The sequence below is a fragment of the Poecilia formosa genome, unplaced genomic scaffold (assembly GCF_000485575.1).
Source record: "Poecilia formosa unplaced genomic scaffold, Poecilia_formosa-5.1.2 Scaffold38, whole genome shotgun sequence".
NCBI classification, from domain to species: domain Eukaryota; kingdom Metazoa; phylum Chordata; class Actinopteri; order Cyprinodontiformes; family Poeciliidae; genus Poecilia; species Poecilia formosa.
The window spans coordinates 54,418-68,267 of NW_006799977.1; the positions used below are offsets into that span (position 1 = coordinate 54,418).

The window sequence follows — 13,850 nt, forward strand, 5'->3', positions numbered from 1 at the left end:
CCCAAAGGATGGCTTAGCCATCCATGGGTATAATTAATGCGAACACCCATACACAAAGAAGGACTAAACAAGACCAAAGGAGGCAGCACTGAACACAGAAAGTTTGGAGAAAATGTTTGAAACTTTTAGCAACAACAGAAATTAATGTAGTTTTTTTTATGGCTACAGAAGGTTTGTCAGAGTAAAAAAGTATAATTCCTGTACATTTTAGAAACAGTAGACTTTTGAAGACAATGCTTTATTGGTAAACTCTGCAGCTGTCATACCCGCTGGACATTTAGTGCATTACTTTAGTTATTTTTTGATATTATCCGACATGAAAATCTGAAAAGTGTGGCATGCATATTTATATTGAGCCCTTTGCAGTCGATATTTTGAAGAAATCCTCTTTTATTCAGTAAAATATCTTAGATTGGATGAATTGCTTTGCCACAGATTGTTGATTTGATTGGGTTTGAACTTTAAATAGGCTATTATTACCCATAAATATGCTTAGATCTAGAAGTTTTGTTTCTTTCATGAGTTTCTCCTGATGTGAGGAATATGTGAAAACGTTCATTGAGTGTGATTAGTTTAGCAGTCACTCATATTTTTACAGCAAAAAAAATTAATTAAATCTAAACATTCATATATTTTGCCTTACATCTATTTTAATGAAATAAACTAAATCAGCAGCACTGTAACGTTCCTCAACAGCTGAGTTGAGTCTGAGCAGATCTCCTCTCTTGAGAGAAGTGATTATAACCCACTGGAGAAACTGAGACATGCCCCACTTGTAGAGAGGCTTTCTTTATTTCTTGTGGGTCTCTTTGGTGTGTGCAAATATGCACACACCATGCTTGCGTGTGTTTCTCCTGGCACTCTAAGACCCTTGTGCCCAGCTGTCGTCCAATCAGAAAGAGTAAAAAGCTAATCACATGTCCCCATGGGGAAGACTTTGCAATGTAATTTGATGCCATATGTATTTGGGCTGCCATCGCCCGGGAGTGGGTATGCGAAAACATAAAAGCTGGTCGCTCTCGCTTAGTCTGTTTCCCTTTAAAGAGCACCGCCACTGCTGGCCCAAGCATGCTCTTCAACAGCCAGCCATCTGAAGAAGCATTGCTATTGCATTCAGTAATTATTAACTAAGTTCGTACTTATCCAGTGAATTTCCTAACGAGTCCCTTGGACATTCATGCAATGGCAGCTGTGATTCTGAAACACAGAGCCATGAACACAGAGAGAGAGAGGATAACCTGGTGAAAGTCAGAGTTAAATAAGCGTCTCTTTTAGTGTTTGTGTGTTAGGATGTCTTCAGACTGAAATCATCTTTCAAATACACACATCGTCTGTCATCATGGACATGTAGCCTTTGGAAAGTGGCGGTTGCTCTTTTTATTGACATAGGAAACATGGTGAATCACGAGACGGCCTCTCATTATCACCTGACTAAAGATAACAGGGTAGTGAAAACGAGCTCAAGGATGAATTAAGTTTGGGCTATTCTTGCTCACATGCAAGAGAATGAAGTCAGTCCAAGGTCGGTTAGGACAGGGCCGTGTTTTTGAAAAATTGCTGTTCAAAAATTAATGTTTCTTTTTTTTATTTTTTATTGAATGGAAGTATTTTACATCTCTGCACAACCTCTCTTTAAGCTTACTAGATCTTTACACAATTAAGTGAGGGTATGACTCAAAGAGTCCAGTCCATTTTCCAAAGGGTTTGGTCCATGACTCATCTTTGTACTTTTTCTGTATTTATATTTGTTAGGAACTGTGTAAGTTCAATACGGAACTATTTTGTGTTACAGACGGGATTTGTATATTCCTAATTTTTTATGAAAAGTGATATTAAGGATGTTTTGTAACAATAGGGTTCGTTTGACTATAAAGTAATTAGTGGCAATTATCAACACTATTAGTCATTTAGATCAAAATGACCAAGTTGGGGCACCACCTGATTACCAGGAAATGATTGCGAAAATAGATTTCAGTGTCATAAGGTTTGGTATTAAATAACAGTAGATGCAGGATTAAGTTTAGCACTGACTTTCTCAATCAGCAAGGCTCTGGTCACAAATATAGACAACTTCTGTCCAAAATATAAGAATTTATCAACAAAAATACTTTAATCAACAAACTCACTAAGCTAGTTATCTCAATAATCTATTAAAACTAGTAAAACTATCAAAAAGTAAAACAATAAATGGAACAAATAATAATAGAAACAACGACCAATAAAAGTATGTAATCTTGTCACAATAACTGGCTTAAAAGTCACGTTTGTCTGGATTAATTTGGAATGATGCCAAATTAGCATTCAGCTAAATAAGATTAGCTTGCACCAAAATATCTAAGAATAAAACACAAAATAACTCAAAGAACGCTGTACCTGTTACTGCGGACATTTATGTTTAAAACCCAGAAGAATTTGGAAAGAATCTGAACTAATTCAGATTAATCTGAATCAAACGAGTTTCCGATCAGTCGATATATATCCATAATTATTGATTGTTTTTTGTTTGTTTTAAATATCTGAAATCCTACCAAACTGGTAGCGTGACCTTTTCCTCTTTTATCGATACTTTTTACTTCATTCAGTTTTTTTTTTCATTTTTAAGCAGCTATGAGGCGAGGTGATAAAGTCTTAAGTTAGTTTATGCTTAACTGAGTAGTTTAACACTAATCTGAATTATGCTTAGACACTTACTAGATTTAAGAGATCATATTTTGGCGAGAAGACTGTAAAAACAGAAAATCTTACCAAGTATTTTTAGTCTAGACTCTAGTTTCTAGTGCAAATATATGATTAGTCTTGAAATAAGACAAAACAAACTTACAAGTATCTTTTTTAGCAAAATATAAGAGCTGTTTTTTTAGGTAAATAATGACTTAACATTGATTAAAAATGCTAGTTTCATTGACTGATTATTTTACTAATGAAATAAATAAAATAATCTGCCAGTGGAGCTGGCAGATTATTTTATTATTTCTTAGCAGTATTATTTCTTAATACTGCTTTTTATAAGCAGTATTAAGAAATTATTGACCTAAAACAAACTCCTATATCTTGCTGAAAATTTACTTTTAGTTAGTTTTGTCTTATTTGATGTGTACTGAAATATTTGCACTTAGAAACTAGTCAAAATGCTTTGTCAGATTTTGTGTCTTTGCAGTGAAAGTTAGATTTCAGTCGGAAGGATAGGAGAAGGTTTGTTCTCCTATCCTTCATAGGATAACATAACATGGTAACATACCATGTTACCGTGGTAACATGGTATGTTACCATGGTAATATACTTTCTAAAATGTTGTCAGATGTAGCTAGAAGTAGCCAAGGTTCATTGTACCTGATCTTTTTGTCTGTCTTCCAGAAACCTTTGAGTCACTCGTGTCCTTCACATCGAACCTGACATGCAGTCTGTTTGACAGCGCCTACTCCGCTCTCGCATCAGACTGCCGGCTTCCTGTGTTCCAGCTGTTTTCCGACATCAGACGCCACCTTTCAGGAGACGCTAACTCCTCTCTGAATAACGCAGTGCGCCGATTTTACAACGACCTCTTCCCGCTGGTGTACCGCCGCCTGCTCAACCCTGGGATTGGCCGTCCATCGGCAACATCCCATTTATCCTTCTTATCCAATCACGACGACTGTCTGCGGATGACACAGCAGGATGTGAGCCCCTTCGGACCCCATCCTCGGCTGCTCGTCGGCAGCCTGTCTCGTGCTCTCGGACCCGGTCGGGCGCTGAGCCGGCTACTGAGGCTGGCAGGAGAAGTTGTGAATTCAACAGAGAAGGTGACCTTATCCAGGGAGTGTGGACGGGGATTAGTCAAGATGCAGTACTGTTCGCACTGTAGAGGTCTAACGCTGTTACGGCCCTGCACTGGACTGTGCCACAATGTCATGAAAGGATGTCTGGTAGGTGTCCCAATGCTTTTGTGGAGGCTTCTTAGTTTGAAACACAGGAATATAATCCCCTTCAAAATCTGCTGGATATCGCACTATAGCCACCACAGAAGAAGAAAAAAGGTTGTTCGGAAAGAAAAGAACGTCTGATATCTCTCAACATGGNTATCTATCTATCTATCTATCTATCTATCTATCTATCTATCTATCTATCTATCTATCTATCTATCTATCTATCTATCTATCTATCTATCTATCTATCTAGATAGATAGATAGATAGATAGATCTATCTAGATCTATCTAGATAGATCTAGATAGATCTATCTAGATCTATCTAGATAGATCTATCTAGATAGATAGATCCGGTAAACAGGATCTAGATATCTATCTATCTATCTATAGATAGATAGATAGATATAGATATATAGATATAGATATATATATATATATTTTTTTTTTACCATTTTCAGTTTCTTGTGGTTTCTTTAAAAGTTTCTTTAGATTGACATCACCTGTATATTGGTTTGTTTCCATGTTCCAATTTATTCTGTTTTAGGAGAAACACAGATTTAAACCTCTATTACAAATCCCCTTCAAAATCTGCTGGATTTCGCACTATAGCCACCACAGAAGAAGAAAAAAGGTTGTTCGGAAAGAAAAGAACGTCTGATATCTCTCAACATGGTTATTTGGTTATTTTAAAGAAAAAAAAGGAACAAATACGGTAAACAGGATCTTGATGTTTCTATTTTACAGGTGGCTAACTGATTCAGTAATCATATGTTATGGTAAATAATTCATAAATATTGATTTAAAAGTGCTAGTGTCACTGGCAGATTCTTTCACTTATAGCAAGACATTTTCCATGTTATAAGTTAAATAATCTGCGAGTGGAACTACATTTTTTTTTTTTTTTGCCAATTTCAAGAAATCATTTACCTAAAACAAGTTCCTATTTGTTGCTGAAAAGTTACTTTTAAGTTAGTTCTTATTTGATGTCTACTAAAAATGTTAACACTAGAGTCAAAAAAGTATGCATGTACGCAATATGGCTGAGAAACATATGATAGTTTCATTTCAGTCGAAATAGGTCATTATTAATTGCTTCTTTTTGTTTTAAATATCTGAAATAATGCCAAACTGGTACTGTGACCTCTCCTCTTTTATCTGGAGTTTTCACTTCATTCTGTTATTTTATTTTTAAGGAGTTATGAGGCACAGCGGCAAAATCTTAAATTGCTGCTGGCAAGTTACTCAACAAGTTGTTGCTAGGTAACCACAAGTTACTCAACAAGTTGTTGCTAGGTAACCACAAGTTACTCAACAAGTTGTTGCTAGGTAACCAAAGAGTGAGTTAGTTTATGCTTAGCTGGCCGTAGAGGTTGAGAGGCTAAAGCCTTTCCTCTGCCTACATTCCCCAGAATGCTGTGCGGTTTCGGCTCAGAGTTCTGTGAATATTCTATAAATTGAATATTGAGCATTCTATCAAATGTATTATGTATTGATATTGATCACTAGATAATAGAAGCAGCATTCAGCTTCTATGCATTACAAATCTGGAACAAACTTCCAGAAAACTGCAAAACAGCTGAAACAGGGAGTTCTTTTAAATCTAGACTAAGAACCCTGCTGGTTAGAGTTGGTTTTGAAACTTAATCACGACACATTAATCAATAATCTGATATGAAAAATGTAATGTTGTTAACTGTATGTTCTAATACTTTGTATTTTTGTAAAGCACTTTGAAATGCCTTGTTGCTGAAAGGTGCTATACAAATTAAATTTGATTGATTGATCACTTGTCTGTTGCGATATATATAGTTGCCAAGTTATTTTGTTAATAACTAGTAGGTTTATTTTATTTTTTATGTCTGTCTTCTTGCTTCCCTAATTGCAGGTGGGTGTTTCTGAGCTTGGTGCCCCCTGGGGACGCTTGGTGGTATTGCTCCAAAGGTTAGCTGCTACTTTAGCAACCAGCAGCAACCACAACAGTATGGAGCTAGCTCTGCTGGCAGTTCGAAACCATGTGAATGATGCAATACTACACGCACAACTTCACGGTCCACAAATCACAGCTACAGTAAGAATACAATTGGGTTTGAGTTTCTTTTTGCAATAAAAGGTTGGGAAAAAACAAAACAAAACAAAGCTGGGATTTTTTTTCCACTGAAAATTATTTGGACATGTCATCATTCTCCTGTAAATATTTAAGAGATATTATATTTTAAATTTGAAATAACTCCAGCTTAAATTAACTTAATAATAGAGTCATTTGAATGTCGGACACAGACTGAGAACGACCGTGGGTTTCTTTCAGCCTGGCAGTTGGATCTGCTTGTACCTAGATGGGCTAAAAACAGCCTCATTCTTCAGGGATTCTGGGGTTCCCCTCAGTCTGCGTGTGTTCGCAGAAACGTGTGAGTGTGAATACAGATCTAGTGCCAGACAAAGACCGTCGTTGGCGGGACAACCGATACCCAGAATGCTGCTTGGTTCTGAGTGATGAGAAAGTTTCTGTGGCTAATCTGTGGACAAACAGACGGCACAAAAACAGAGGCAGGAGAGTGCACTCACACTCACACTCACACACACACGCACACACACACACACACACTGTTGGAGGAAAAGATAGAGTCACCATCCAACTATGAAAGACTCAGTAGAGTAGATTCCTGAGAAGTAAACAAACATACACAAGCATAAGCACACAGCTAATTGTGCCATAGAATGAAATGCCACTTCATTGAATATCCGCTGTCATTTCTGGAGAAAGTGTGTGTGTTATGTGCATTGTTCATTTGTTTTTGTTCATTAAAATTTTGATTACAATATTATACAAAAAGTAAGAATGAGTGTTTTCATAAAAGCCTTAATTAACCATAGTGCTTGTCACATAGGGAACATTAAATGCAAAAGGATTTATCATGCAAAACGTTCCTATTTTCCAAGTTGTGCTAAGAGAATCGTTTGGGAGCCGAAAGAGCCGGACCGGCTCTTATTTGGGAGCCGAGCCACAAGAAAAGAGTCTCTGAAAAGAGCCGAAATTCCCATTACTAGTATGCATCCGCTTTGAATTGCCAATATTCGGGACAAAATACCGTGGTGGTAAATAATTTCAAAACTTTTTCACCTTTAATGCGACCTAATTTAACTGAACATCGAACAACTCTGTGAGAAGGAAACATTTTAATCACAATAATAGTATAACAGCCACTAGCTGCGTTTCCATTCAACACATGCGCAAAATGAAATAAGGAAAATGAATTTGCTTCATAGAAACACTGCAATTTAGAAAAAAAACAAAAACGAAATAGTTTTGGTCGTTTTGAAATTGGTTTATTTCGCAAAACTGCAAAGGAAACACTTTTTCAGCATCACACGAGTCACATGATCAACAACCGGATGTTGCCACTAGCGTAACCCACGAAGAATAAAACGACAGGAAGTAATTGGAATATCGTTGCTCGGCTTAGTTTTTTTAATGATTTATCACACTTATTAACGTGTGATTTTAATTGGTAAATATAACCACCGTAACGTTCCATTTAAAAACGTTCACGCTATAAAATTGTATTTTTTTTAGACATTAGCGGAGTAATGGCAAAGTTTTGCGCACATTTGTAATGGAAACGCAGCTGCTGTTGCCTTGAAGATTCTGGATTTAAATATCAGCCAAATGGGGTTTAATTTTTTCCCTGTGGATAGCTGAAATAGCCGAGTACCCGTAAGTGTGCACACTTTTATGAGTGAAATGCTAACATAATGCTAGATATTCACTTGATAATATCAGAAACAGCTCTGTTCGCTAGGTTTGTGCAAATAATCTGACTTCAATTTGGCTTTGGATTCAATAGACATTCAAGAAATAAATATATAAAAGAGGAAACTTTTTTGTTTAATGTAAAAATGTATGTAATGCTTTTGAAAAGATGACAAGGTTTTTAATTAAACTAAAACAACTAGATTATTAATTCTCTTCAGATGACCACGATTTTCTTTCAGATTAATAGTAACTTTGGCTTATTCATTCCTAACATTTACACTTTTTTATGAAGCTAATTTTTGTTGCTTTGGATTTTTTGTTGCCTTGGGTTTTGCAGTTATAGTTTCTTCTTATAGTATGTATCTTAAAAGAAAATTGGTGATAACTTTTATAAAACTGCACATGGAAAGTAGGCAAAGATTAAAAAAAATAGTCAAGTTAAACTTAATTTAAAAGACAAAAATTATAATCTGAAAAAGCAGTAGCAAGTTGGTACATGCTACTTCTTATTTATTCATTTTTTTAATTGAAAAGATTTTTAGAAACGGTATTGTTTTTTTCTTCTTGAAGATAGATCAGCTCTCCCCATGCAAACTGTCTGCTCCTCTGCAGGTGGAGAAGGTTTGTGGGCCGCAGGAACCTGGTTTCATGCTGACGGATACGAAGTCATCCCAAATACACCCTGTAACCCGGGCAACGCTACTCACCTCGAAGGCGTCGGCGGTAATTCTGCCTGCTTCACCTCACCGCCATTTGCAGTCGCATCCCCAGAAGTAAGTTACGTCCAGCACCTCCCAAAAGTATTAAATACACTTTTAAGCTTCTTTAGACTACTTCCACACATTTTAATTAATTCTCTAGAGGTTTTATGTAATAATGTGTGATATTTCTACTAATAAAAATCTTTAAAGTGTGGCGTACATTCACATATTGCTGTCTGGTGTGTTCCTGTCTGGTATTTATGATGCTGTTTGTTTACCTTGACCAAAATGTGTCATTTCTGAAAAAGAAAAAAAAAACATCTTTGTGTTACATTCTCTGGCCACCATAATTATGTTTTATATGATAGATTATTTAGCATAAAATTCCATTAAAACACGATGAATTTTAGGGGAGTAACTTGGGAAAATGTCTAAGGGAACTTAATACTCTTTAAAGGCAATACTTTATTTCTGGTTAAAATTACAGATAGGTAAGAGGAAAGACATGAAATATTTTGTTCTGAATTTTGCCTTTCTTCGCTGCAGGTCATTCCCTCTTAAGGGTGCTAAAGGAGACAAAAGTCGAAGCCTGAAAAAACTATCAAGGTAAGGTGTTTATGTTTAGATAAGTGATCAAATTTGTAACTTTTAAAAGGTTTTTTTTAGCTAGCTATTTTAGCTGTTTTTGTTTTTAATCTAGTAGTTTAGTTCTTCTTTTGGTTAAATATTTTCAATCAAGTCGATAAACTGGATTAGATTTGTCAAACTGATCATCGTTGTCTGCATGATTTTGCACCAAAATGTGTAATTTTTCTTTTAGGGAATTTGAGATCTCCATCCAGCGGTACCGGTGGTTTTTGTCTGAGCTGCCAGAAATGCTTTGTGAAAGTGAAATGGAGGTTGAGCAGCACACATGCTGGAGTGGTGAAGATGTTGTAGAAAGGTACATTGGTTGTATTCTGTCTTTTGTTTTAAGCATCTATCACTATTTTTACAACTGCATTCTCCTACATCTCACATATTTGTAAATAAATGTAAGGCAAGCACAGATTTAGCAACATTTTCAGATTTTTGCTTGAGTTAACAAAGATATTGACTAGTGATGCTTTTTGCAAAGTAAGTATCCACATGGTAACATGCATATATTAGACTCCTGCATGTCCAAAATTCATTATTCACGTATTTACCAATTTACACATTTTCCTGTTGGGTAATTCCAACATGTTTGTGGAAAATTCAATTATTCTTAGTATCTAAATGACAAAATTCCCATAAAAAAAGTCCAAAAAATGACATTTGTGCAAAAAAGATGACTCCTAATAGGTTGTTGGTTTCAAACCTGCTATGCAACAAATAAAGAAAAAATATTTTTATGTTGTCTGAAGTTTTGATTTTCAGATGCTGTTAATTTGTTTTTTTATCTGCTTATTTCTTTTATCCTCCATTTATCCTGTTTTTAATGGATCAAACATTTACTAAAAATGCTGCACATTTTAAAATTGAAATAAAAAAAATAACTTGGCAATAGTTTTGTAACAGCAGTTTCCTGTAGAAGAAAATAGCTGAAATTCTACCAAACAATGTTTTTTCTTTATCATTTACAATTAAGCCCAAATTAAATCTTACATCTAGAATTATATTCATTTTAAAAAGACTTTGGGTCTTGATACAAAATGAGACATGAATTTAGATTTTAATTAAGAAATGGTCTGTCAGAGATTATTCACACCCTTTTTAATAATCAATGGAAAAATATTGGTTGGTATTAGAGCGAATCAAACCGTTCTTAAACTGCTGGCTAGCTTTTAGCTGTTAGCGCTGGTATTTTGATGATTTACCTTCAGTGTTGAACTCCAAGTCTTTCATGCTGGAATGCCTCCTTGCCATCATCCTAATCCTTAGTTTTGTGGGATAGAAGGAAATTTACCAATATTCAATATTCAGTTCATTCTGAGTCTCAGGCTGTTCTTGAACAAACATTTAAGTGGAATGTTGGAGAGGAATGTTATCGTGCATTTTGCATGTATGACAAGTGTGCAGGACAGTGTGTTCTAAGCTGTATTTTGTGTGTGTGTGTGTGTATGACCATTTGTCCTGTTACCAGTTTAAGCTGCCAATGTAATCACCATGAGAAAGACTCTGAAAATGAACTCTCTAACCTTAACAACCCTTTTACCCCCTGTCACCCCCCACCTTGGCAACTTCTTGGAGCAACACACACTACACGCGCACACACACACACACTACACACGTATCCCTGTCCTTTAAAGGGGAAGGTTATATAAAATCAAAGTTTTTGAGGTTTACGTCATGTTATAATGTTTATCAAAAATATACTGGAGTGTTGCTCTGATTCTTTCATTCAATGTTTGAGAAATCCTTTAATCTCCCATGGCAGCCAGACAGCGTGCAAAATGCCTGGGTGGATGTAGCTCCGCCTTTAAGATGCAGCCCCGCCCCCACTCAGCTCCTTCAGACTAGCCAGCCACATTTAGCAAACACCTGGTGGAGCTGAAGCTCTGCTGAGCTCGTTATTGGAGCTACTTCTCAGTGAAACGCTGGTAAAAATGTTGCTAACGGGTTAATATAGGAGCCATGTTGTGAAGACTTCCTGAAGGCGGAGCTTCAGAAAGAGCAGGAGTTTTTAAAGAGACAGAGGCCCAATTTCAAATCAAAGTCAAATTTCTTTTAAGGCATGTTTGATATATCTTGCAATTTTATAACAACCGAGGCACAATGTGCCTGTTTTTGTCTCATGGTGGAATTTAATAATGAAATCTTAAGTAAATTATCAGGCACTAAACGTGCTGCAAGACGACACAGTTGTTATCATTGTCACCTTTGAGCATGAGCTTCAAATCCTCTTTGCATGAGTTCTTGCCCAATGATGACTGAATATTGGTACCAATACTTCACAACCAAATGGGTCTGGAAAATGAACGGATGGAGCTAAACAAACTAACTACTTCCATTTCTTTCTGTAAATGAAGAGACACTTTTCTTAAGGCTTTATTGGAGAGAAAAAAATCCTTGTTTCCTTCACAATCCACCGACAGAAACGAAACGTCCCGTCGCTCTGAGCGTTTCTGATGTTTAGGAGGTTTAGCTTCAGTAATCGTCTGTCGTCGTGTTCTTTCTTGTTCCTCTCAACGGACTAGAAGAGATGTCGCTTTTGGCTGGAGTTGGACTGCAGCCAGTCTGAGCCTCTTTGACCTCTTTACATCTTCTTCTCCTTCGTTCATCCATCCACCCACTGATTCATTCATCCCACCATCCATTCATCTCTCCGTCCGTCTATTCAGGCCTCCATTCATCTCCACCGCCCTCTGACCCACTTCACTTACAAATGTCTGCGTTGGTGAGAGTATCTGTATGTGAGAAGAAACACTGGATGGCAGTAAATGATGAGAAAGTCTGAGACTGGATGATGGAGGAGAAGAGAAGACGTTGCCTTTTCTTCCAGACTACAGAGCTGCTGAGGCCTCTGCTGGACGTTCATTCATGATCATCAGATATTTTAGACACCATATAATTGGGAAAGCTAAGTACCTTGGCTTTAACTTTTTCCTATTGCAGAAAAAGTTAGAGCCGTTCGCTGAGTTTGGAGACTCTTGCTGAAGAGCAGAAAACCTGTTCACCCGCTCTGGATCGCAGCACGTTGGAGCAGCTCTGTACTTTGGTTGAGATTTTTATTTTTTTAGTTTTCAAAACTTCATTCCTGCCTTTCTGGGGAGAAAAAATATGTTTTTTTTTGGACAACTGCTTATTCTTGTGTAGTTTGGACAGCGATATTTTTCACACTTTGCTGTTTTGTGGTGATGCGTAACCATAGCAACAGGGTGTTTTACAACAGGGAGCAGCTGATCAACATTGGAGAAGCTGTAATAATTCGTCATTTCCCTTTGGGATCTGTAAAATATTTTTGAATTTTCAGTGGAATGGCTGTGATTCCAGTTTGGTTGCTGATGTTGCTGATCTGTCGTTGCTTTCTCTTCGGTCTGCGACATTTATCCACCGTGTTGGCCGGGCTACACAGTGGTTTGTATGTCAGAAAAATAAAGTAAAAACTTCACAGTTCTTAAATTTAAAGTGTTCCAGTTGTGAGAGCAGAGAGGATAAAAGTTACTACCAAAATCTGGGCTTATAACTTTCAAAATGCAAAACTGAAGCAAGAAACAGAGGAATTTTACTTGAGTTGTTTGTTTTTCTCTTTGCAAATTCTTCTTTTAACATCAAAACAGCCGAAGGTTTGAGTCAGTTGAGTCGAAACCAAACTGATCAAAGAGACTCGACGCTTGAAAGGCTAATGGCATAAAAATGAACTTCTCTGAAGTGTTTCATACAGTCTCTGCACAGACACCTTCAATACTCTCTTCATAAAATCTCCCTTTCACTTCAAAGCTTTGTAGCTTTAAGTCAATATTGCTTCAGGTTGGCTTGTCTACGTATCTGATTGTTTAGCATACATACTTTGATAAGCTGCTAAGTCAGGCTGCAGCAGATTTTCAGGTTTTTATGAACGTGCTGAAAATCTTTTGCATAATTTCCTCACATTTAGATCCAATTTAAACATATTTTTTAGATAACAGAAAGAAAACTCTAGAGCAGGGGTGTCCAAAGTGGGTCCTGGAGGGCCGGCATGCTGCATGTTTTAGTTCTTTCCCTAGTGGTTGTAACAGCCTCCTCATCAAGTCAGTGTTCTGCTTAGGCCTCTAATGAGCCATTATTTGATGCAGGTGTGTAAAACCAGGGAGAAAACATGCAGGATGCCGGCCCTCCAGGACCCACTTTGGACACCCTTGCTCTAGAAGCCCCGTTAGGGATTTTTATTTATTGATGGACTAATTTGTGGAGCTTTTTTTAATCTGAAAGGATGTCAAACATTTTAATGCAGATGGAAAGTTTCTTAACTCTCCTGAATTTAGTGTCTAACAGCTGGGTATTTTTATGACGCTGCTGCAATAAACACTCGATCCTTGCAGTGGAAAATAAAAATACACAAAGCCAAGTCATGTAGAGTGAAATGAATCAGCAAAGACTCTGTTTATATTTAGTATTTGAAATATTTATGCTGTAAATTTGTATTGAATTAAGCTTTTTCTAAGTACTGCATATTGGGGGAAACAGTATAAATTTCAGATGAACCCAAAAAACTGAACCTTAAAAGACCCTTTAAATGTTTTTCCATCCGATTACAGAGCATATTTATTCAGTATTAGTAGCACATTATTGGTTAAAACAATGATATCAACAGAGAAAGCTAGGAAAAAAAATGTGTAATAGAGTTTCCATTACATAATAATTTTTAACATGTAAATAAACTAAAGTATTTAGGTCATCAAGAACCAAAATGTGGAGATTTTATGGAACATCTTGTGAATTATTCTTCAGGAATTACACACCCTAATTGAAATCTTATCTAAGTATTGCCACATAGGGAGACAGAAATATAGTATTTGTATTATTATTATTTTTTTTTATTATTGAAAATTATT

The 13,850-nt window shown here is 36.5% G+C and overlaps 1 protein-coding gene across 1 annotated transcript in view; it reads left to right on the plus strand.

Moving 5' to 3' along the window:
• The window catches only part of LOC103137186 (glypican-5-like), a 54,255-nt gene that overhangs the window by 6,395 nt on the left and 34,010 nt on the right, over nt 1–13,850 (plus strand). The window contains exons 3-7 of the mRNA XM_007550804.2: nt 3,355–3,902; nt 5,789–5,971; nt 8,267–8,427; nt 8,902–8,961; nt 9,176–9,298. Coding sequence (XP_007550866.1) covers nt 3,355–3,902; nt 5,789–5,971; nt 8,267–8,427; nt 8,902–8,961; nt 9,176–9,298 — 1,075 coding nt within the window. The remainder of the gene's footprint in view (nt 1–3,354; nt 3,903–5,788; nt 5,972–8,266; nt 8,428–8,901; nt 8,962–9,175; nt 9,299–13,850) is intronic.